This window comes from Macrobrachium nipponense, chromosome 29, assembly GCF_015104395.2.
Source record: "Macrobrachium nipponense isolate FS-2020 chromosome 29, ASM1510439v2, whole genome shotgun sequence".
NCBI classification, from domain to species: domain Eukaryota; kingdom Metazoa; phylum Arthropoda; class Malacostraca; order Decapoda; family Palaemonidae; genus Macrobrachium; species Macrobrachium nipponense.
This window is the reverse complement of record NC_061092.1, coordinates 44913351-44935162: the sequence shown is the minus strand read 5'-3', so window position 1 is coordinate 44935162 and position 21812 is coordinate 44913351. Positions and strand designations below refer to the sequence as shown.

At 39.2% G+C, this 21812-nt stretch overlaps 1 protein-coding gene, 1 long non-coding RNA gene and 7 other non-coding genes across 9 annotated transcripts in view; 1 reads left to right on the top strand and 8 right to left on the bottom strand.

Annotated features, from left to right (window-relative positions):
* Positions 1-13825, bottom strand: part of LOC135205965 (uncharacterized) — a 146731-nt gene extending 132906 nt beyond the window's left edge. Inside the window, exon 1 of the long non-coding RNA XR_010312650.1 lies at positions 13708-13825. This is a non-coding gene — a long non-coding RNA (uncharacterized LOC135205965). The remainder of the gene's footprint in view (positions 1-13707) is intronic.
* Trnad-guc (transfer RNA aspartic acid (anticodon GUC)) lies at positions 384-454 on the bottom strand. The gene has a single exon. It is a non-coding gene; the product is annotated as a tRNA-Asp (tRNA).
* Trnad-guc (transfer RNA aspartic acid (anticodon GUC)) lies at positions 675-746 on the bottom strand. The gene has a single exon. It is a non-coding gene; the product is annotated as a tRNA-Asp (tRNA).
* On the bottom strand, positions 7468-7539 carry Trnad-guc (transfer RNA aspartic acid (anticodon GUC)). The gene has a single exon. It is a non-coding gene; the product is annotated as a tRNA-Asp (tRNA).
* On the bottom strand, positions 7750-7821 carry Trnad-guc (transfer RNA aspartic acid (anticodon GUC)). Its single transcript has one exon. It is a non-coding gene; the product is annotated as a tRNA-Asp (tRNA).
* Positions 8038-8109, bottom strand: Trnad-guc (transfer RNA aspartic acid (anticodon GUC)). Its single transcript has one exon. It is a non-coding gene; the product is annotated as a tRNA-Asp (tRNA).
* Positions 8182-8253, bottom strand: Trnad-guc (transfer RNA aspartic acid (anticodon GUC)). Its single transcript has one exon. It is a non-coding gene; the product is annotated as a tRNA-Asp (tRNA).
* On the bottom strand, positions 8326-8397 carry Trnad-guc (transfer RNA aspartic acid (anticodon GUC)). Its single transcript has one exon. It is a non-coding gene; the product is annotated as a tRNA-Asp (tRNA).
* Positions 13826-21215: 7390 nt separating the features above from the next.
* Positions 21216-21812, top strand: part of LOC135206255 (probable caffeoyl-CoA O-methyltransferase 2) — a 10476-nt gene continuing 9879 nt past the window's right edge. Inside the window, exon 1 of the mRNA XM_064237643.1 lies at positions 21216-21328. Coding sequence (XP_064093713.1) covers positions 21327-21328 — 2 coding nt within the window. The 5' untranslated portion in view covers positions 21216-21326. The remainder of the gene's footprint in view (positions 21329-21812) is intronic.

Genomic DNA, 21812 nt, shown 5'->3' with positions numbered 1-21812 from the left:
ACTAACCACTATCTATCGAGGACTAAGGTAACTACCTCTCCGTCTTTCTCTCTGTCTCTCCCCCACTAAAAAACCATGTTGAAAATTTGTTCCCCGAAGGGGAATCGAACCCCCCCGGTCCTCCCGCGTGACAGGCGGGGGATACTAAACCACTATACTATCGATGACTAAGAACACTACCTCATCCTCCTTCACCTCTCTGTCTCTCCCCCACTACTAAACCATGTTAAAAGTTGTTCCTCCCCGACGGAGAATCGAACCCCGGCCTCCCGCGTGACAGGCGGGGATACTAACCACTATACTATCGAGGAATAAGAACACTACCTCATCCTCCTTCACCTCTCTGTATCTCCCCCACTACTAGACCATGTTAAAAGTTGTTCCTCCCCGACGGGGAATCGAACCCCGGCCTCCCGCGTGACAGGCGGGGATACTACCACTATACTATCGAGGACTAAGAACACTATCCTCATCCTCTTCCCCACCTCTCTGTCTCTCCCCCCACTACTAAACCCTTCTTAAAAGTTGTTCCTCCCGACAGGGAATCGAACCCCGGCCTCCCGCGTGACAGGCGGGGATACTAACCACTATACTATCGAGGACTAGGAACACTACCTCCTCCTCCTTTACCTCTCTGTCTCTCCCCCACTACTACACCATGTTAAAAGTTGTTCCTCCCCGACGGGGAATCGAACCCCGGCCTCCCGCGTGACAGGCGGGGATACTAACCACTATACTATCGAGGACTAAGAACACTACCTCATCCTCCTTCACCTCTCTGTCTCTCCCCCACTAGTAGACCATGTTAAAAGTTGTTCCTCCCCGACGGGGAATCGAACCCCGGCCTCTCGCGTGACAGGCGGGGATACTAACCACTATACTATCGAGGACTAAGAATACTACCTCCTCCTCCTTCACCTCTCTGTCTCTCCCCCACTACTAGATCATTTTAAAAGTTGTTCCTCCCCAACGGGGAATCAAACCCTGGCCTTCCACATGACAGGCGGGAATACTAACCACTATACTATCGAGGACTAAGAACACTACCTCTTCCTCCTCCACCTCTCTTTTGCTTGGTGAGACGTTACCGCGCACAGTCTGAATAATCAACACATATCACGCGTTTAACATTCGTCTGGAAATTTATAAATATCTAAAAGTGTTTGTGAACTGTCGGTGATAAGATTAGTGTGAAAATAGTAGTATAAAGCGTCTACTTAGTTAGTTTATCAAGTGAAATACTGTAAATCGGATCAATATGGCAGTAAGTTCCAACTGCGGAAAAAAATGGCGAAATTTAGCGTGTTTAGCAGATTCGCAATATGATGAGGTCGCAGGAAGGGAGCTGGCATTTCTCATCTATGAGATCAACAACAGCCATAACCAAAAAGATACAAAAGTATTCATAGATATATTAGAAGGATATGATCCTTCTAAATGGAACAAATCAACAGAAAACATCTTGAAAATCATTGAAGAAGTTCCAAATAAAATCCAAGTGGTCAAGAGACTCATAAAGAAAATATACATAAATCAACATATTCTGACAAAGAAAATGAAGAAGGTGAACATTGTGAATATCCTAATTGATGCAATAGGAAAAAGAATGCCAAAAGCATGCAAACTGTGCAAGGTGTGGTATAGCATAGTTAATCCACAAAACCTGATCAGAAAATGTTCTGCATGCAACATTCCGACGCATCCGCAATGTGCTGAAGTAATGCAAGATATGAGAAAAGATACCAGAATATTTTGCTCAACATGTCTATCATGGATAGACAATGTTATTAAATCAAGACTGAATGTACAAACAGTTGAGGATGAAGAAGAAGAAGAAGAGGAAGAGGAAGAAGAAGAAGAGGAAAACGGAAGAGAAGTAAACAAAACTGAAATGACAGAAAAAAATAAGGAAAACAAAGAACAAGATAAAAGTATGGATGCAGAGATACTCATTGATACTACATATGAGGCAATCAAGCAGCATACATATGAAGAAATAAATTACGACATGACAACACAAAAGAAAATCCCGAAGAGGCTCTACCCAGATTTGCACAATGATGGGAAAGAGGAAAAAATAGACAAGAAAGACAAAGTCTGCAACCTTTTGAAAAGAGGGAATTGCAGATTCGGAGAAAGATGTTACTACAAACATCCTAAGGTATGTCAAAACTATGAAATATATGGTAAATGTGCATACCTAGACGGCTCTGAGGATGATTGCAGAGATCTACATCCAAAAATATGCAAAAACCTAAAGAAGGAAAAGGATGTAAGTTCGACAAAAAATGTAAATATATGCACCCTGTAGCCATGAATCAAAATCAAATAAATAATCAATCAAATAATAAAATGCAAAATAAGAAAGAAACAAATAAAGAGAGGAACAAAGAATATCAGGTGAAAGAAAAAAGCAAGCCATCACCGCGATGTGCAGTGTCAGCAAAATATTTCCAAGCATCAGCTCCAAGATACAACTCAAGAGATAAAAACTGTATTTATAATGCAAGAGGACATTGCAGATACGGAGAAAATTGCAGATTCAGACACAAAATGAATAATTATGATGAAGGAAGATCAAATATTATGGAAAAGTTGGATTTTTTAATGTCAGAATTTCTGGAAATGAAGAAAAGAACAACATACCAGAACAGGAAAGAGACATGGAAAATCCTTATTATTACCCATATTAAATGAAGGAGAAAACATGCAAACCATCATAGTCATGAATGCGCAGGGTTTAGTTAAGAGTAACTCAAAAAGAAAAATAGAGTACTTAGAAGAACTAACCCAAATTGAAAAGAAAATATATATAATGAATATAAGTGAAACCTGGTATTCCCAAGAGACTGGGAATGACGATCAAATAAAAGGGTTCCAAACTTATAGATCAGATAGAAAAAATAGGAATCAAGGGGGAACCGCAATATATATTGGAAAGACAAAAAAACAAGGAAAAATATATGAGAAATATAGTAACTCAGAATGTGAACTAATAGCAGTAGAATTTGAATCTGAAAAATTAATGAACATAGTAGTATATAGACCCCCTAATACTAAAGAGTTTGACATAATAATAGAAAAATTGGATGATATATGTAGAAATCACAAGGACTGGACTATTCTCCTATCTGGAGACTTTAACTTTCCTTTCGTAGACTGGAAAGAATGAATAGGAGATTGTGGTTGTATTTATACATATAAAAAAAGAGAGTAATAGTAGTGCAGAAGATAAGAGGCAATTCGAAAAGCTATTAGATATGCTACTAGAATACAACATTCAACAAATAAATCACCTGCCAACAAGAAAGGAAAATACTTTAGACCTAGTATTTGTGAACCAGGTGAATTATGTTAAAGAAATAATAGTTTATAATGTGAGTATTTCAAAACATAATGTCATAGAATTAACAGTCCATTCCAAAGCAAGTGAAAACAGAGATAAGCAAGAAATAAAAAAGTGGGAAGGATATGGAAAATACAACTTCTACAGTAAAAATAAAAAAATGGTCAGTAATAAATGAAGAATTAAACAAAGATTGGGATAACATTTTCGTAAGTGATGACATAAGGGTTAATACGGAGATATTATATAAAATATTAGAGAAAATAGTGGATAAATATATACCGAAGAAGAAAAGTAAACATCAGTCATGCATACCAAGAGACAGAAGGATGTTGTTCCAGAAAATCAGAAAGTGGAAAAAGGTCTTGCAAAAGAAACAAAAAAATGCATGGAAAGTTATAGAACTAAAAGTAAGATAGAAAATGCAGAAACTAAAGATTATACAATCAAAAGAAAATGAAAAATGGGACTTGGAAGAAAAAACCCTAGTAAATATCAAGCAAAACCCAAACCTATTATACTCGTACGCGAAAAAGATGAAAAAAAAGAATAATAGAAATAGGCCATCTAAGAATTGAAGGGAGATTAACGAATGAAAAAAAGGAAATATGCAACGTATTGGCAATACGATATAAGAGAGAATTCACCCCTAGAATTGATAATGAAGATAATGATATAGAAGTAAGGGACGAAAATAGTGAATATTTAGCTGACATAGATATTAATGAAGCTGATATTGTGAAGGCTATTAATGAAATTAAAAATGGAGCTGCTGCAGGTCCTGATGGTGTCCCTGCTATTTTGTTAAAGAAAGTAGTTCATTCTATCGCAAAGCCACTTGCAATATTATTAAGACAAAGTGTAGATACAGGCAAGATTTATGATGAGCACAAATTAGCATATATTACCCCTACTTTCAAAAGTGGATCAAGAGAAGTAATTATAGGCCTGTGAGTCTAACATCACATATTATGAAAGTGTATGAAAGGGTAATGAAGAAAAATATTATGAAACATTTAATAAAAAATAATTTGTTTAATATAGGACAACATGGTTTCATACCCGGAAAAAGTACACAAACCCAACTGTTAGTCCACCGTGAGAACATATACAAAAATAGGAAAAGCGGAAATGAAACACATGTGTTTTATCTAGACTTTGCAAAAGCTTTTGACAAGGTAGACCATAATATATTAGCGAAGAAAATGAGAAAACATAATATAGTGGATAAAGTAGGAAGATAGTTAAAAGAATTTTTACAAAACAGAAAACCGATAGTTATTGCAAACGATGAGAAATAGGATGAAGCTAAGGTAATATCCGGTGTGCCACAAGGTACGGTGTTAGCTGCATTGATGTTTGTTATTATGATTGCAGACATAGACAGTAATGTTAAGGACTCGGTAGTGAGTAGTTTCGCCGATGACACAAGAATAAGTAGAGAAATTACTTGTGATGAAGATAGGAACGCGCTACAAAGAGACCTTAACAAAGTATATGATTGGGCAGAGGTAAATAGGATGATATTTAACTCTGATAAATTTGAATCAATAAATTATGGAGACAGAGAAGGAAAGCTATATGCATATAGGGGACCTAATAATGAGACAATCACAAATAAGGAAGCAGTTAAAGACCTTGGTGTGATGATGAATAGGAACACGTTATGCAATGATCAAATAGCAATTCTATTGGCAAAATATAAAGCAAAAATGGGAATGTTGTTATGGCACTGCAAAACAAGAAAAGCTGAACACATGATTATGCTTTATAAAACATATGTTCGTAGTCCACTTGAATATTTCAATATGATATGGTACCCACACTATCAAAAGGATATTGCACAAATAGAGAGTGTACAAAGGTCCTTTACAGCTAGAATAGAAGAAGTTTAGGATCTTGACTACTGGGAAAGACTACAATCCATAAAATTATATAGTCTAGAAAGGAGAAGAGAATGCTACATGATAATTCAGGCATGGAAACAGATAGAAGGAATAGCCGAAAACATCATGGAGCTAAAAATATCCGAAAGAGTAAGAAGAGGTAGATTAATAGTGCCCAAAACTATACCAGGAAAAATAAGGAAAGCAAACAGGACATTAATCCACTACGCACCAGCATTGATAATGCAGCGTCTATTCAATGCGTTGCCAGCTCATCTGAGGAATATACCAGGAGTGAGCGTAGATGTGTTTAAGAATAAGCTCGACAAATATCTAAGCTGCATCCCAGACCATCCAAGATTGGAAGATGCAAAATATAAAGGAAGATGTACTAACAACTCTGGTAGACATTAGAGGTGCCTCACACTGAGGGACCTGGGGCAACCCGAAAAAGATGTAAGGTCTGTAAGGAAAGGTCTCCCCCACTACTAGGCCATGTTAAAAGTTGTTCCTCCCCAACGGGGAATCGAACCCCAGCCTCCCGCGTGACAGGTGGGGATACTAACCACTATGCTATCAAGGACTAAGAACACTACCTCATCATCCTTCACCTCTCTGTCTCTCCCCCATTACTACACCATGTTAAATGTTGTTCCTCCCCGACGGGGAATCGAACCCCTGCCTCCCGCATGACAGGCGGGGATACTAACCACTATACTATCGACGACTAAGAACACTACCTCCTCCTCCTACACCTCTCTGTCTCTCCCCCACTACTAGACCATGTTAAAATTGTTCCTACCCGACGGGGAATCGAACCCCGGCCTCCCGCGTGACAGGCGGGGATACTAACCACTATACTATCGAGAACTAAGAACATTACCTCATCCTCCTTCACCTCTCTGTCTCTCCCCCACTACTACAACATGTTAAAATATGTTCCTCCTCGACGGGGAATCAAACCCTGGCCTCCCGCGTGACAGGCGGGGATACTAACCACTATACTATCAAGGACTAAGTACACTACCTCATCCTCCTTCACCTCTCTGTCTCTACCCCACTACTGGACCATGTTAAAAGTTGTTCCTCCCCGACGGGGAATTGAACCCCAGCCTCCCGTGTGACAGGTGGGGATACTAACCACTATACTATCGAGGACTAAGAACACTACCTAATCCTCCTTCACTTCTTTGTCTCTCCCCAACTACTAGACCATGTTAAAAGTTGTTCCTCCCCAATGGGGAATCGATCCCTGGCCTCCCGCGTGACAGGCAGGGATAGTAACCACTATACTGTTGAGGACTTAGGTAACACTGCCTCATCCTCATCCAGCAGTCTGTATCTCACCCACTACTAGACCATGTTCAAAGTTGTTCCTCCCCTATGGGGAATCGAACCCCGGCCTCCTGCATGACAGGCAGGAATACTTATTACTATACTATTGCGGACTAAGGTAACATTGCTTCATCCTCCTTCTCTCTGTCTCTCCCCCACTACTAGACCATGTTAAAAGTTGTTCCTCCCTGACGGAGAATCGAACCCCGGCCTCCCGCGTGACAGGCGGGGATACTAACCACTATACTATCGAGGACTAAGAACACTTCCTCCTCCTCATCCAGCTCTCTGTCTCTCCCCCACTACTAGACCATGTTAAAAGTTGTTCCTCCCCGACGGGGAATCGAACCCCGTCCTCGCGGGGATACTAACCACTATACTATCAAGGACTAAGAACACTACCTCATCCTCCTTCACCTCTTTCTCTCTCCCCCACAACTAGACCATGTTAATTGTTGTTCCTCCCAGACAGGGAATCGAACCCCGGCCTCCCGCGTGACAGGCGGGGATACTAACCACTATACTATCGAGGACTAAGAACCCTACCTCATCCTCCTCTACCTCTCTCTCTCTCTCTCTCCCCCACTACTACAACATGTTAAAAGTTGTTCCGCCCCGACGGGGAATCAAACCCCGGCCTCCAGCGTGACAGGCAGGGATACTAACCACTATACTATCGAGGACTAAGAACACTACCTCATCCTCCTTCACCTCTTTGTCTCTCCCCCACTACTAGACCATGTTAATTGTTGTTCCTCCCAGACAGGGAATCGAACCCCAGCCTCCCGCGTGACAGGCGGGGATACTAACCACTATACTATCGAGGACTAAGAAACACTACCTACTCCTCCTTCACCGCTCTGTCTCTCCCCCACTACTAGACCATGTTAAAAGTTGTTCCTCCCCGACGGGGAATCGAACCCCGGCCTCCCGCGTGACAGGCGGGGATACTAACCACTATACTATCGAGGACTAAGGTAACATTACCTCATCCTCATCCAGCTCTGTCTCTCCCCAACTACTAGACCATGTTAAAATTTGTTCCTCCCCGACGGGGAATCGAACCCCGGCCTCCCGCGTGACAGGGGGGGATACTAACCACTATACTATCGAGGACTATGAACACTACCTTCTCCTCCTCTCTGTCTCTCCCACACTACTAGACCATGTTAAAAGTTGTTCCTCCCCGACGGGGAATCGAACCCCGGCCTCCCGCGTGACAGGCGGGGATACTAACCACTATACTATCGAGGACTAAGGTAACATTACCTCATCCTCATCCAGCTCTGTCTCTCCCCAACTACTAGACCATGTTAAAACTTGTTCCTCCCCGACGGGGAATCGAACCCCGGCCTCCCGCGTGACAGGCGGGGATACTAAACACTATACTATCGAGGACTAAGAACACTACCTCCTCCTCCTTCACCTCTCTGTCTCTCCCACACTACTAGACCATGTTAAAAGTTGTTTCTCCCCGACGGGGAATCGAACCCCGGCCTCCCGCGTGACAGGCGGGGATACTAACCACTATACTATCGAGGACTAAGGTAACATTACCTCATCCTCATCCAGCTCTGTCTCTCCCCAACTACTAGACCATGTTAAAACTTGTTCCTCCCCGACGGGGAATCGAACCCCGGCCTCCCGCGTGACAGGCGGGGATACTAACCACTATACTATCGAGGACTAATAACACTACCTTCTCCTCCTTCACCTCTCTTTCTCTCCCCCACAACTAAACCATCTTAACAGTTGTTCCTCCCCGACGGGGAATCGAACCCCGGCCTCCCGCGTGACAGGCGGGGATACTAACCACTATACTATCGAGGAATAAGGTAACACTGCCTCATCATCCTTCTCTCTGTCTCTCCATCACTACTACACCATGTTAAAAGTTGTTCCTCCCCGACGGAGAATCGAACCCTGGTCTCCTGCATGACAGGCGGGGATACTAACCACTATACTATTGATGACTAAGGCAACACTGCCTCATCCTCCTTCACCTCTCGGTCTCTCCCCCACTACTAGACCATGTTAAAAGTTGTTTCTCCCCGGCGGGGAATCGAACCCCAGCCTCCTGCATGACAAGGGGAGATTCTAACCACTATACTATCGATGACTAAAGTAACACTGCCTCATCCTCATCCAGCTCTTTGTCTCTCCCCCACTACTAGACCATGTTAAAAGTGTTTCCTCCCCGACGGGGAATCGAACCCCAGCCTCCCCCGTGACAGGCAGGGATACTAACCACTATACTATTAAGGACTAAGGTAATACTACCTCATCCTCATCCAGCTCTTTGTCTCTCCCACACTACTAGACCATGTTAAAAGTTGTTCCTCCCCGATGGGGAATCGAACAACGGCCTCCCGTGTGACAGGCGGGGATACTAACCACTATACTATTAAGGACTAAGAACACTACCTCATCCTCCTTCACCTCTCTGTCTCTCCCCCACTACTAGACTATGTAAGAAAATCTTTCTCATACATTCTTAGAAAATCAAAGTGTTGAACACTAAGTTAATCAGGCTCACAGAAACGTTAATGAGCATATTAATTATATATATATATATACATATATATATATATATATATATAGATGGAAAAACCCTAATTAGCTTTGGCCTTATCTGAGAAAGCTAAATTCTTTCAGTGGACATTTCCTTACTACAAATAGTAAGCAGCCTACTCGTGAATATTTTCACACCTAGTGTAATATTGTGAGCGAACATTAACATATGCGTCCCAAAATTTCCCTGATATATTTACCACTGTATCAGCTTCAGTCTTATGTACTTTCCACACCCTTTTGTAGAATTCTGCATAAACCAAGAGGAAACGTTCATCATATTTTCATTCATCCTTTGGCACCTTCCTACAAAGAAGAGCATAAACCTCCCATTGATCAACAAACACATTCCTTAAGACATCGATCCCGTCCATTCTCTCTCTCTGAAAACAAGCAACGAGGAATGTTTACACTTGTTGCTCGCCTACCCAGGTGGGCATGGGTTGCAAGTCGCCCCTTGGTCTTACCCTCTCATGGTAGCGAGAAACCGTGGGGACTAGGCCACGTGGGATTGGGGTATTAAGGGAGACCCTTTGCTCTTTAACATTAGATGACAAATGGTGTTAAGGGCTTTATGCAAAGATTTAAATTTACGTGGGTGTTGGTTGTCAGGGAAATCTTATATCCTTGGAGCTCCATTTTGCATAGTTTTGCTTTAACGATAGAAGCTGTTTATTATTTCAACTAAGATATTTGACAAGTGTAGCACATAACTAAGGATGCAATAGTCTCCCCAACAGATTTTGGCATCGTTATAATTTTATCTTTGCATGCGTTTTAAAACGCTTTCAGGTCTTCCAGCGCCATTTTCAATTATCTACGTAATAACTTGTAACAAAAGTTTGCGTAATAAATGTGTGTGTGTGTGTGTGTGTGTGTGTGTGGTGTGTGTGTGTGTGTGAGAGAGAGAGAGAGAGAGATGGTAAGAACGAAAGGTCCTCTGAACATCCTTAAAACAAGATTATAAGCAACATCAATTAGTCAAACTTTAATAAAACACACCATTTTATCAAAGATAGTATCAATAATCGCATTATATTTATACGTAGCTAGTTAAATAAAGTACAGCATTCTCGTCATTTAATTCAAAAGCTTCTCCGTAGTCAGAATCACACATTGATAAATTCTATTTATTTATTTATTTTTTTTTTAACCAAAAGATACAATCTGTGGTCACTGAAGGACACACATGACATTCTTCGTCTAGTATTTCGTGCTCTCCCCGTCACACCTCTCCAGCCAACCATACCCTCAAAACCAGATCAGATCACCCTCTACCAGGAACAGAAAATCATGGAAACGATAATTCTGGACTCTGATCAATTTCAATATCTAAACTGAGAACATATCTGGGAAAATATGGACGTGTGGCAACCCTAATGGATGCAGAGGTGGTAGAATAGTGAACACCAGCTCCGTTGATTACACAAGACCCATTATGACATTCAAGTTAACAACAAGCTTCTTGTACATCTGAAAGAATTCACTGCTCGACCACTTCCCTTCCCTTTCCTAAACAATTAAGAGTGTGTACATGACCGGTAATTTGCCACTTACATTACTTATCAATCCCCAAGTTTATTTTATTTTACTAATTATGTGACCAACACGTAGCCGACTGCCATTATTTACTAACCCAACGCTAAACTACATTTTAAGAAACTTCACCCCAGCGATTCTGGGCGGATAGTAAGCGCATGACATTAAAAACAGAGCCACAGTAATGTACTGTTCATTATAAATGAAAATCGAATCTCATCGTATGAAACAACTTAGAAGAAGGGAACCCAAAATGTAGGACAAGGACTATCACACGAATTCTTTTCTTTACTGATACAGGTAATCTAGCAAATCCCTTACACAGTTAATATGCAAATAGAATAATAGGAAAACTTTCCTATTATTCTATTTGCATATTAACTGTGAAATAGTAAAAAAAAATATCTCTAGTAATTTGTCGAAGGTTTTAATATACCACCATTATTAGAACTGATGTATTACAGGAACATAAAGTTAATTTGTTTATTTATTTTTCTTTTTACTGTGGCGAAAATGCATTTAATACTAACATGTCCGAGTAGCAACATTATATTTCGTTGCTTGGTGATAGGAACGAAGGCTTATTTCATAACCCAAGTTTCTCCCTCAAATAACTTTTTGCTAATAACGCTATCGAATTGAAAAAACTGGGGGGGGGGGGGGGGGGGGGGGGGGGGGGGGGGGGGGGGGGGGGGGGGGGGGGGGGGGGGGTGGGGGGGGGGGGGGGGGGTGGGGGGGGGGGGGGGGGGGGGGGGGGGGGGGGGGGGGGGGGGGGGGGGTGGGGGGGGGGGGGGGGGGGGGGGGGGGAGTGTCCGTAAGTCCAAAAGCTTCTCATGTATTTTCCCATATATCCTAACGCAAACTGAACAATTCACACAATACCAGAAGAGGGATGTATCAACATTTTCTAAAGACTGGATTGTATTTAAAACTTGTAAAGGATAAAAACAACAGTTTGGGGTTTCCCTTCTCATCCATTATTATATTTTGTTTTAAGCTTTATCTACATATTTCTATTCTTCACCTACTACCTATTTACCAACAGTAGCAACGAATGGTGTGCATGCTGTCACATAGGTAAACCGATCGAGAGTACGTTAACCTATGCCTAGCTTAGTTCCCAACCATAAAACTGTTTTGTCCCATTCAATTCATTAAAATAATGTCATTTCCAAAATATATAACGTAATATTTCAATAACTAATGCTAAACATATATTTTTTAAATTTAATTTGTATTTCTGTTAATTTGAGCAGAACTTGAAAGTTAGTTTTTTTTATATCATAAAATGCCAATCTTTGGATGGTGGCATTGGCTATTGCCACGTTGTTGCTTGTACTTCAGGAAGTAAACCTGTCAATAGCATCTCATATTGACAAAACTTAACCTGCACCTACCTGTGGAAAACAGCCTCATCATAATGGGCCTAATTTAAAAAAAAAATAATAATAAACTGGATGCTGGTAATACATAACAATTCATAATTCTACGACAGCAATCATGAATTTAAAGATATAAACATATGTCACCAATTTCAAGAGTCATTCTAATGAGATAAAATGCTTCAAGTATTTATCTGAAATGCCTCAATAACATGGAAATCAACCATGTTCTCCACGGTATCACCGGTTTTGGTGACTGTTCGTTTTACCTTCCCGTTAAGTTGCACATACGATATATTTTTTTATTTTATTTTATCAATTTCAAGTTTTAATTAAAATCTATTCTAGAAAATGCTGATAATTACGCGTTTCCTCTAGTATTTGGTGTGATCTGATCCACTTTGCGTTACAATATATGATAAATGCAAACAAACGTTCAGCAGGAAACCAGTTTCAATACTTCAGCGGACGTGCAGTTTACTTTTGGACTTTGGAACACACCTTTTTCAGTCTCTTAATTCGGTTACATTATTAACAGGCATAACATATGTTGGAGTGATTAAATAGCTTTCATCCCGATCAATTATTACATAAACTGTAAAGATACTATTCGGATGTTACATTCAGCCATTCATCATCAAGCTACCGACCGGATCCCAAAAATATTAAAAATAATAATAACCATAAGAGGAACATCTGTCACTGAAGTAACGGTTACACGCTGTTATGCGCAAACGAAGTAATTCATAATAATCCAACAAGAGTCACTCTAAGACAGTTAACCACTTTAAAAGAACCTGTAATGTTATAACAAAAACGGCAAAATTTGTGCTGTGGTAATAACGTTCTCAAATAATACTTTCCTCAAAACATCGTCAATGTAAGCAATAAGTTTCCGAGATTTAATTAAGTTACAGAAATTGATGGAACTGTTAAATCAGTAACGTCCGTAAAATCCTGTAAAAATACTCAGTATCTAGTCTTTTAACGCATGTTCATCGATAACCTGCATGATGCAAACAAACTCCTTGCTGGAACGTTACTTCCAAGTATTATACTAACTAAAATACCATATTTCTGGGTGGAGATTGATAGTGTCTAGTTTCCGTAAAATAAATCTGTAAAATGGACTGCATATTAATTTGCAGTGGAAATGTTTTCAAAACCGAATGCCTTCAGCGGGCATCTAACTTACAAGTTACAACGTGAGCGAAAAAACCTTCCTTCCACCGAGTAACGAAACTCGAAGCCTATATATACATTCCCAAAGATTCCCTTCAGCCACGGCCACGCCTCGCCACCTTTCAAGAACCCATTACTTTCGGAGAACCTACGGCATTCACAAGTTTCCGCCCATCCACGCATTTAGCCATACACACGTCTATTACAAACAGACAAAAGAATAAAGTCCAAAACTATATACAAATTAGTCTTATTCTTGGTAATAACTTGCCTAAGCTTAACAAGTTGGCAGATCCCTATACAGAACTTACTTCAGCACTACTTTCCAACTACTAACTCAAATGAAAAGCATTGAATGTAAAATTATTATCAATGCAATGTTACAATATGAGCAAATTGCTAGGCAGTGTCACATGACTTCGCCTTGGTTAGGTTACGGAGTCTCATGATCTATTTATTTACTTACCTTACAACGATGACTCCATCTCAGGCGAATAGCTGACTTGAACTCTAACGCAATACCGCACGAAACACAAAATAATGTAAACATTAGCGCACATCGACGAACAACACGACTCGCTGACCTGAGTATCGAAATGAGAGTCCAGGAACAAGAACCCATAATTTTCACGGACCATTTAGTTGTTCAAAACGCCTCACATCCACAATATAACGGTTGCCACTTTGGACATATTGAAATTATAGCGTTGCCAAATAATGAACTCTTCTCTGAGCTAATACATAAAGTGTGAACCTAATTATATGAGGGTGGCGTAAAGTGTTATGAAAAAGCGACATACTGAGGCATGTGTAGTGATGTTGCCGTCATGAGTTCTGGACATAAAACACAAGTTTATCAGTTTTCGAAAATGAACGTTCATAAATACTGATATTATTGTTTTGATTTTTTTTTTTTATCAGGCGGCTTTTTTCTCGTTAGAAGAGTGGCGCCACAAGGATACACCTTCCAGGTTTCTAACCAATTCCTTAAGCTTGTCCCTCCAAAACCAGACGCCAAATAGGGAACCTATTTGGAGAGCTTTACAAACCTAACAATCGTAGGTTTAGTGCCGCAACTCGGCCATGTCGCTATTGGCTGCAGTGCGCTTAAACAGATTGGTGTTGTCACATCCCTAAGCCGCAAGAGATATTATTAAAGGCATTCTTATGATTACGGATACTTTCGTGGAAAATAAAGCTAATCCTCACTGGTGCACACACGCTTAGATTGCGTTTACAACGAACGAATCTATTCGAGTTGATTTATTGGCACGAGTCAAACTGACTCATTCCCGTTACATTGAATGAGACAATCGGAGCCATACTGTCTAATAAAGCACTCAGTACCAAATCTGATTTTGAAAAGTATGTAGTACGCATATTCTTTAGCCGAATTATCTGTTTTGTTATGGATACGACGCTGCAAACCCAAGAGACCTCTAATCTGGGTGCATGATTTTGGAAACTTTTGGAAATTTTTAAAAGCTGGTGGAACTGACAGAATCTTCCATAAGGAAAAAGAAGATTAATTACAGGCGAGCAGTTGGTGATGAGGAAAGACTGGTCATTTTCATGAAGCAGAATAGATGTTAACTGAAGAAGTCAAGAATCATTGTGGGTAGTTGTAAATAATAAATAAATGAAGACCATTTTTTTTATTCCTACTGTAAGTTATAAGGATACAAAAGCACTCATTTCTTCTTCTGGGTAAAGGAAAAAAAAGTTTAGAAACATGAAATTCTGGGCTCCCTGTGTAGAGAGACTAGAATCTTCCGATTAATTAGCAGTCTCATTAGAGGTATCTGGCGACCCTGAATTTAAATGGGCATGCGAAAAGCTTCGTGTACTTCAATCTCGATGTCATTGTTATCAACGAGCGACAGCTGGTCATCATAGGCAATAGGCATAAGAAAACAGGCGATCCGGATCGCTGTCATTTGTAAAAACCTAACAAGAGCTCGATCTGCTAGATACTCACAGCGCTGCTGACTCACCATGACATGAAAAATAGCTCCAGCTTACCCCGTGATTGCTTTGACTCCAACTCTCCGTGACTCGCTTTGACTCTGATTCGTCCTGCTTAAACGGTTTTTGCAAAACTGCATCTGAATTAATGTTAAGTGTGTTGGGCGATTCAAGAGGAATAAAGGAGATTCGTGTCTCGACTCGACCCGTCTCATTAGGTGTAAAACCAGCCTTACCGATACCGGCGTTTTACGAAAGCGCGAATCCCCATGTATAAGGGCGTCGCGTTGTTCCACGAAAGGTTTTTTTTATTTATTTATTTTTTATTTATTTAATTTTTTTACATCAATAGGGCGGCTGAAATTTGTATCATAAGCGCGTCAGCCAGACTTTACCCCCTGCTCACTAGTCCAGTGCTACCAGCGCTTAAAAAATCTTTTATGATCTTGAAAAATTAATTGGAAGTTTAAAATAAAAATACGAAAATCTCCGAAATCTTGAAAATTATGTACAGAAAGTCCTGAAACAGACCATCTAGGGAAAAATTAAAGCAGTTTTCGGTCAGACAGTTACTTGTTGTCACAACTTTCTCGTCAGATATGTTTCATGTTGTACATGAAGCCAAATAGTTAAGTGGAATTATTAAGAATCCGTGACCACACTATTTGGGAGTCTAAGAGAACTTGACGGCCATCTTGGATTTTGCCATTTTACGGGGTTAGCCCAAGGTTTTGGGAGGGTCACTCAGCTAATTTTGCAGTGTATTAGCACAGGATATCAAAATTATAATTGAAAGTTTGTTCCCAAATAGTGGTCAAGGATTATTATTTTGACTCTACTAAAAGGACGCAACAATCACAGAAAAACAGATAAAGTCCATCATTAAACTTGCCCTGAACATTCTTTCTTTAGTGTCTGAGCATCAGCTTGATGACTTGTACAGGAAGAATGGAGGGCCTTTATTTGGGCAAAGGAGACCGGCATCCCATGCTCTCTCAGGAAGTACCTGAATTTTGGCATAATTTAAGGAATATATTAGATGGAAATGGTCAGTCTAAGTTGAGTTTATTGTCTAACTTCATGTGTGGCCCTGTATTGCCAACTCTTCAGCCTGTGTTGAAAGGATATTTTCCCAGTGAAATCTAGAGAGGACGAAACAAACGCCGCTCTTTTGATGACATGTTTTGTCGTGTTTTTTGAAATGGCTACAATTCTGTATCCGCGCTTTCGTAATACGCCCACTGATACACCGATGTAGTACTGTAAACTCTGGGCGATGGCTCATTCATCAGTTTAAACAGAAGCGTCGATCTTGTCTTAATTTATTTTAACATTACTCTCTTCTCGCACGCTCTTACATCCCTAAGATACTGAAAGCCCTTCCGTTTTTTCACCAGTTCTGTCACGGTCATTCCAACATGTTTTGGGTACCTTTCTCCTACCACAGATTAAGTCTTAGACTGTAATCTTTACGAGCGCAACATCTACCAGTCTCTTAATAATTCAAGTAACCAGTGTCAGTGCAGAGTTTCGCTCTTTTTGCTCATATCTTCTTAATCCTTTCAGGACTCTGGCCTTGAGCAATTTCGTTAATCTCAGAAGTGAATAAGCTTCGAAATTGGAAGCACAACAAGACCATCACGGGGATACGAAGGTTAATCTATACCATGCATTTATCCCAACCAAAGCCTCACAGAAGATGAAAAATAAATATGGATTAGAAAAAACTAAATGCACTTATTTTAAGTTTTCTTTCTGAAAAATGACATGAAGCATGAGTATTACTTTGATTTTGATGTACCAAATAGTATAATTTTCCACCTATACATCTTTCACACCGAAAGGGATGCGCCTGGTATTTGAGATAAGTTTGCTAAACCCAATCCCGTTTTTTGTGATTGGAACCCACAACAATCCATTAATTGGCAGGAATTTAATTCACTATTTAGGCCAACTGAAGCATGGGAATTTTTCAGAACACAGGCCTAATTCACTTCTCTTCATCCATGATCGATCTCGATATCCTGGCCAGCGATGGAAGCTATTACCATTAGTACTATGGAACCTTTTATTAGAATGCCTGAAATTGCTAAGCAAACATAATTTCTGTCGAAAGCTGAGTTCATGTTGTCACAGAATATATATGTGCGTAAAAAACCGATAAAGATACTCTTCACCACATTGAGAGGTTACAAGTAAAATGCTGGACCTTTGATCTCTTTCCAAACACACGAAAACAATTTAAGTGTTTGAAAACACCTTGAAAAACATCTTTCTCTAACCCCCTTGCCCTTGCTTAACCACCCCCCAGCTCTCTCTCTCTCTCTCTCTGTCTTTTTCTCATGTTTTATTTTATACATAAACTCAACAAAATTTATCTAAAATATTATGCTAACCAATTTCCAGGGCCTTTAAATCTCTCTCTCTCTCTCTCCTCTCTCTCTCTCTCGTGTAAATATAAATGGGCCAGTGGTAGTTCGGATGCCGTTCATTCCAGCAGGTTTGTCCATGCATGTGATATTCAAACAAGTAAATTGGGAACAAAACACCCCGCCTGGAGACCAAGAGCGCCAAGTTTACCTTCAGCAAACGGACGGAAGAGGACAAAGCTATCATTCTCAAACTGGGTGGTTTGGAGAGTCTGTTATCTTTAATTATATATGACGTCATCTTTACTGAAAGAAGATAGGGAGTGGGGAAATCCATAGGTAAGTGAAGCGATTAATATGGTGGGAGTTTTCTGCACAGGGTTCATCCTAGATCCACTCTGTGTGTGTGTGTATAAATATTATATATTCAATTGTGTTCCAAATAGGAAATTGAAAAGTTTGTTTTTTTCTTAGAAAACTGCCTGTTTTTGGTAAAGGCATTCCATATGCTTAGATTTAGGCCTTTCTTGGCTACAAACATTGTAAACTTTATATCTTTCCTTCATAAACGCTCCAAGAAGAGGTCCATTGGAGGACGAAATTGTTGGGCATTTATCCTGAAAAATTTTTTTTTCACTTTCCTATGTGGAATACAATTGAATTAACATATATTCGTGACAAAGAAGATTATCACACACACAGATATATATAATATATATAAATATATATATATAGAGATATAAATATATATAGTTATATATATATATATATATATATATTATATATATATATTCCAGTCTCCCATCTCATAATTCTCATCCAGGTAGGGCTAGGTTTTCAAGCTCTCCTGGTGCCCCCAGGTAATACGTACATTGAAACTATTACACACTATTCTCCAAAGGGTAGTGTATACTACCATGCCATCTTCATCTCCCTTCCATCATTATTTTCGGAATTTCTGTAGTTTTCTTCAAGGTATCATTCCTCATTTTATTCTGCCCTCAGGCGATGAATGAAGAGCTGTATAAATGCAAGCACTGGAAGCATGGGTGGTAGAAGCTCAGAGGCCGTTTACTTAACACGGCTCTGGAGGCCATTATACACAAACACACACACATCCACACGCACACACATACATATATAGTGTATTGGAAGCAAGAAAGGTAACAGGATGTATGCAACAATATGGAGGAAGCTTTGAATGTCTACAGAAGGCAAAATTGGAGTGTATGAATGGAATTTTGACCCAACTTTCTTCTCAGAAAATAGTTTTTTTTTTTTTTAGGAATAGAGGAAAAAAGTGAAAGCTATAAAGCTGGATTACTGCACTTTCATTATATAGCAACACTATGAATCTGGAGGCAGGATGAACGCTTATTCATTTTTATTCGTGAAATGTGTAATTCTCAGCGGATGTACATTTTGGTGCCCTAGGAACATGAAAGCTAGCAGAGGCATCCTACGCTTAGATTACGCATGACAAAGCGTAGAAAATAATTTCACTTGAAAAACATAATTTTCATCTCGCTCCTCACGTACTTACATCTTACATATAGACTTAGCAGTTTGGTATGTATTGTAGTAATTAATATTTACACACACACACACACACACACACACACACACACACATATATATATATATATATATATATATATATATATATATATATATATATATACATACAAACATATATATATAGCTATACATATATATATATATATATATATATATATATATATATATATAATATATTATATATTATATATATATATATATATCTATTATATAATCGCAGTATATTTAAGAGCAATGATACATAACGTGAATCTAGTGATACGTGTTATAAATTCGGAGTATTTATTTTTTCTTTATACTGATTTACTATAAGGTTCCAGCAGTATAATATCAAATACATAGCTACTCATTTGTATAAGCTCGCACAATAAACGACAAATATATAGACATAATAATGAATAATTTGATAAACTTTTGTTATAACATGGGTTGATGTACAACCTAGTTGCATTTTATACGTCGTGCTACTATTTTATTTTCGAAAAGAATTCAGGAGAGAGAGAGAGAGAGAGAGAGAGAGAGAGAGAGTTTTCTTTAATAGCCTTTTACAGAAAACGGGCTCGTCGCGATCTTTATTAATGTATCAGTAACTTCAGAATTTTTACGTAATCCTGCCCCATATGGAGTTAAAAATACGGCGACCAAAATGGATGAGCAATTATAATATACTTAGGAATAAAATGTCCAAAAACAAGTGAGGTATAATATCATTATCATGGCTCTACTGAATTCAAAATGAAATTCCTTTACCAAGATTTCGCACTTCATGTCACCTTAGTTTTATACTTTTCATGATTCGCTGAGAAGTCTAACATTGGTAACTGATGCCTATAAGACACTGGCTTGTACTACTCCTCTAAATTCACCTACAACTGAGTAACTGATATGAGATCACATTTTCTTCTTTGCATATCCTACAATCCACATGGTATAACCTGAACTGTTTTATTACTTTTAGTAATTCCTAATAATACACTAAGGCCAACATCCCTCGCCACTCTGGCTTCCCAGGAACGGTTTGGAAATCAGTCCGTCCTGTAAACTTAGTGTTCTCTTTCATAATGCATGAGAGCTTGGCAGTAGTTTTTAAAACTCTACTCTCAGCCTGCCTGCTCCAGTATGGCTGCGTCCAAACGTACCACGAGGTGCTGATATTAACATCACCCGTGGAATTCTTTTAAAAAACAGCAGCGACATCGATAACTGCCTTATAAACGTCCATAAGGTTCATCTCGGAGTTCATGATTCCATGCGCATTCACATGTCGTCATTGTCTTCTCCCACAATATGTCGGCCTCCTCATCCTACAATATCAATAAGGTGATTCATCTTGGCTTCAATTTGATCAGGCTTTTTGAGTAAGGGAAATATACCCGAATAAGGGAAATAACCTCAGAGAGCGTTCTTTTACACGCGGTTTAGTATCTGTCCCTTTGTCTGATGCAAGCAAGCTTTTTACTTTTAAATCAGATGGGAGTCACTGAGACCGAAATAAAGATAAGATACTGAACCTCGTACTGCTCACAACAGCCAAAATGACAGAGATGACAAAGAAGCTTGTGAATGGGAATTCTGACAAAGAGAATTCCTCCTACTGAAATAACAGATATCGGATGCTCAGTCATTGAAAAAAACTCTGAAGAGTGGCAAAGTAACAACGGTGACATCATTGTTATTGCTAAGTCTGTCAGCGTCCTGAAACTGCGCACTATTTTAATTTTGTTCCGTACTGCACTGATGCAGCTTACTTTGTTACATTTTTAAAAGGAAATTTATGAAGGAGTAACTGAAATTCATAAATAACGACTTGGAAACGGTTAATACTATCTTGTATCTCAAAAGGGGAGTAGATACGAACGTAAACTTACAATCAATGTATTTAAAACATAATTTAACAGCTAAACAAACAGTCAACCTAGATGCCTAACTTCGGGCTACCGTCGTAGTTTCTGGTAACAAACATGTACCGAGTGCATCTTTACTATCTAAATAAAATTTTTCGGCAAAATCTGCGACTAGATTACTTCAAATATAATGAGCATAAAACATAAGGACATGGCAACTGCAGCGTCAACCTTCACGGGATGAACCTATCATCACAATGTAAAAGCAGTTTTGTCCAGCTGTGAGATACTGTAGGGCCAAATCCAGACACCGAAGTCGTATCGCAACCATGTAAGAACCATAATTTATTATTTTATTTTGTTATTCTAGTGAAAAATAATCATTATTTACGCAGAGTACCTTTGAAAACCATATTTATCGAAACTAAACTTAAGTTTGCAGTTGCCAAACGTTACGCAACTTTTGGCTTTGAATAATAAATTCCTAATGAAATTAATGCAACACATTTTTCATATACATTCTCACTGACAAAGTCTGCCTGCATATATTCACAATGAGAGCATATTTATGTTTTCATGCTTTGCATGCTTTTCATGAGTGTATTATACACAACCAAACACAGTAGTCCGTACATGTGAGGTTTACAGATACATTTACGGCGTTTTATGAAAGCGCGGATCCCCATGTCACAAGTACGTCGCGTTTTTCACGCAACCGAGTATTATTATTATTATTATTATTATTATTATTATTATTATTTTTTTTTTTTTTTTTTTTTTTTTTTTTTTACATCAAGAGAGCGACTGAAATTTGT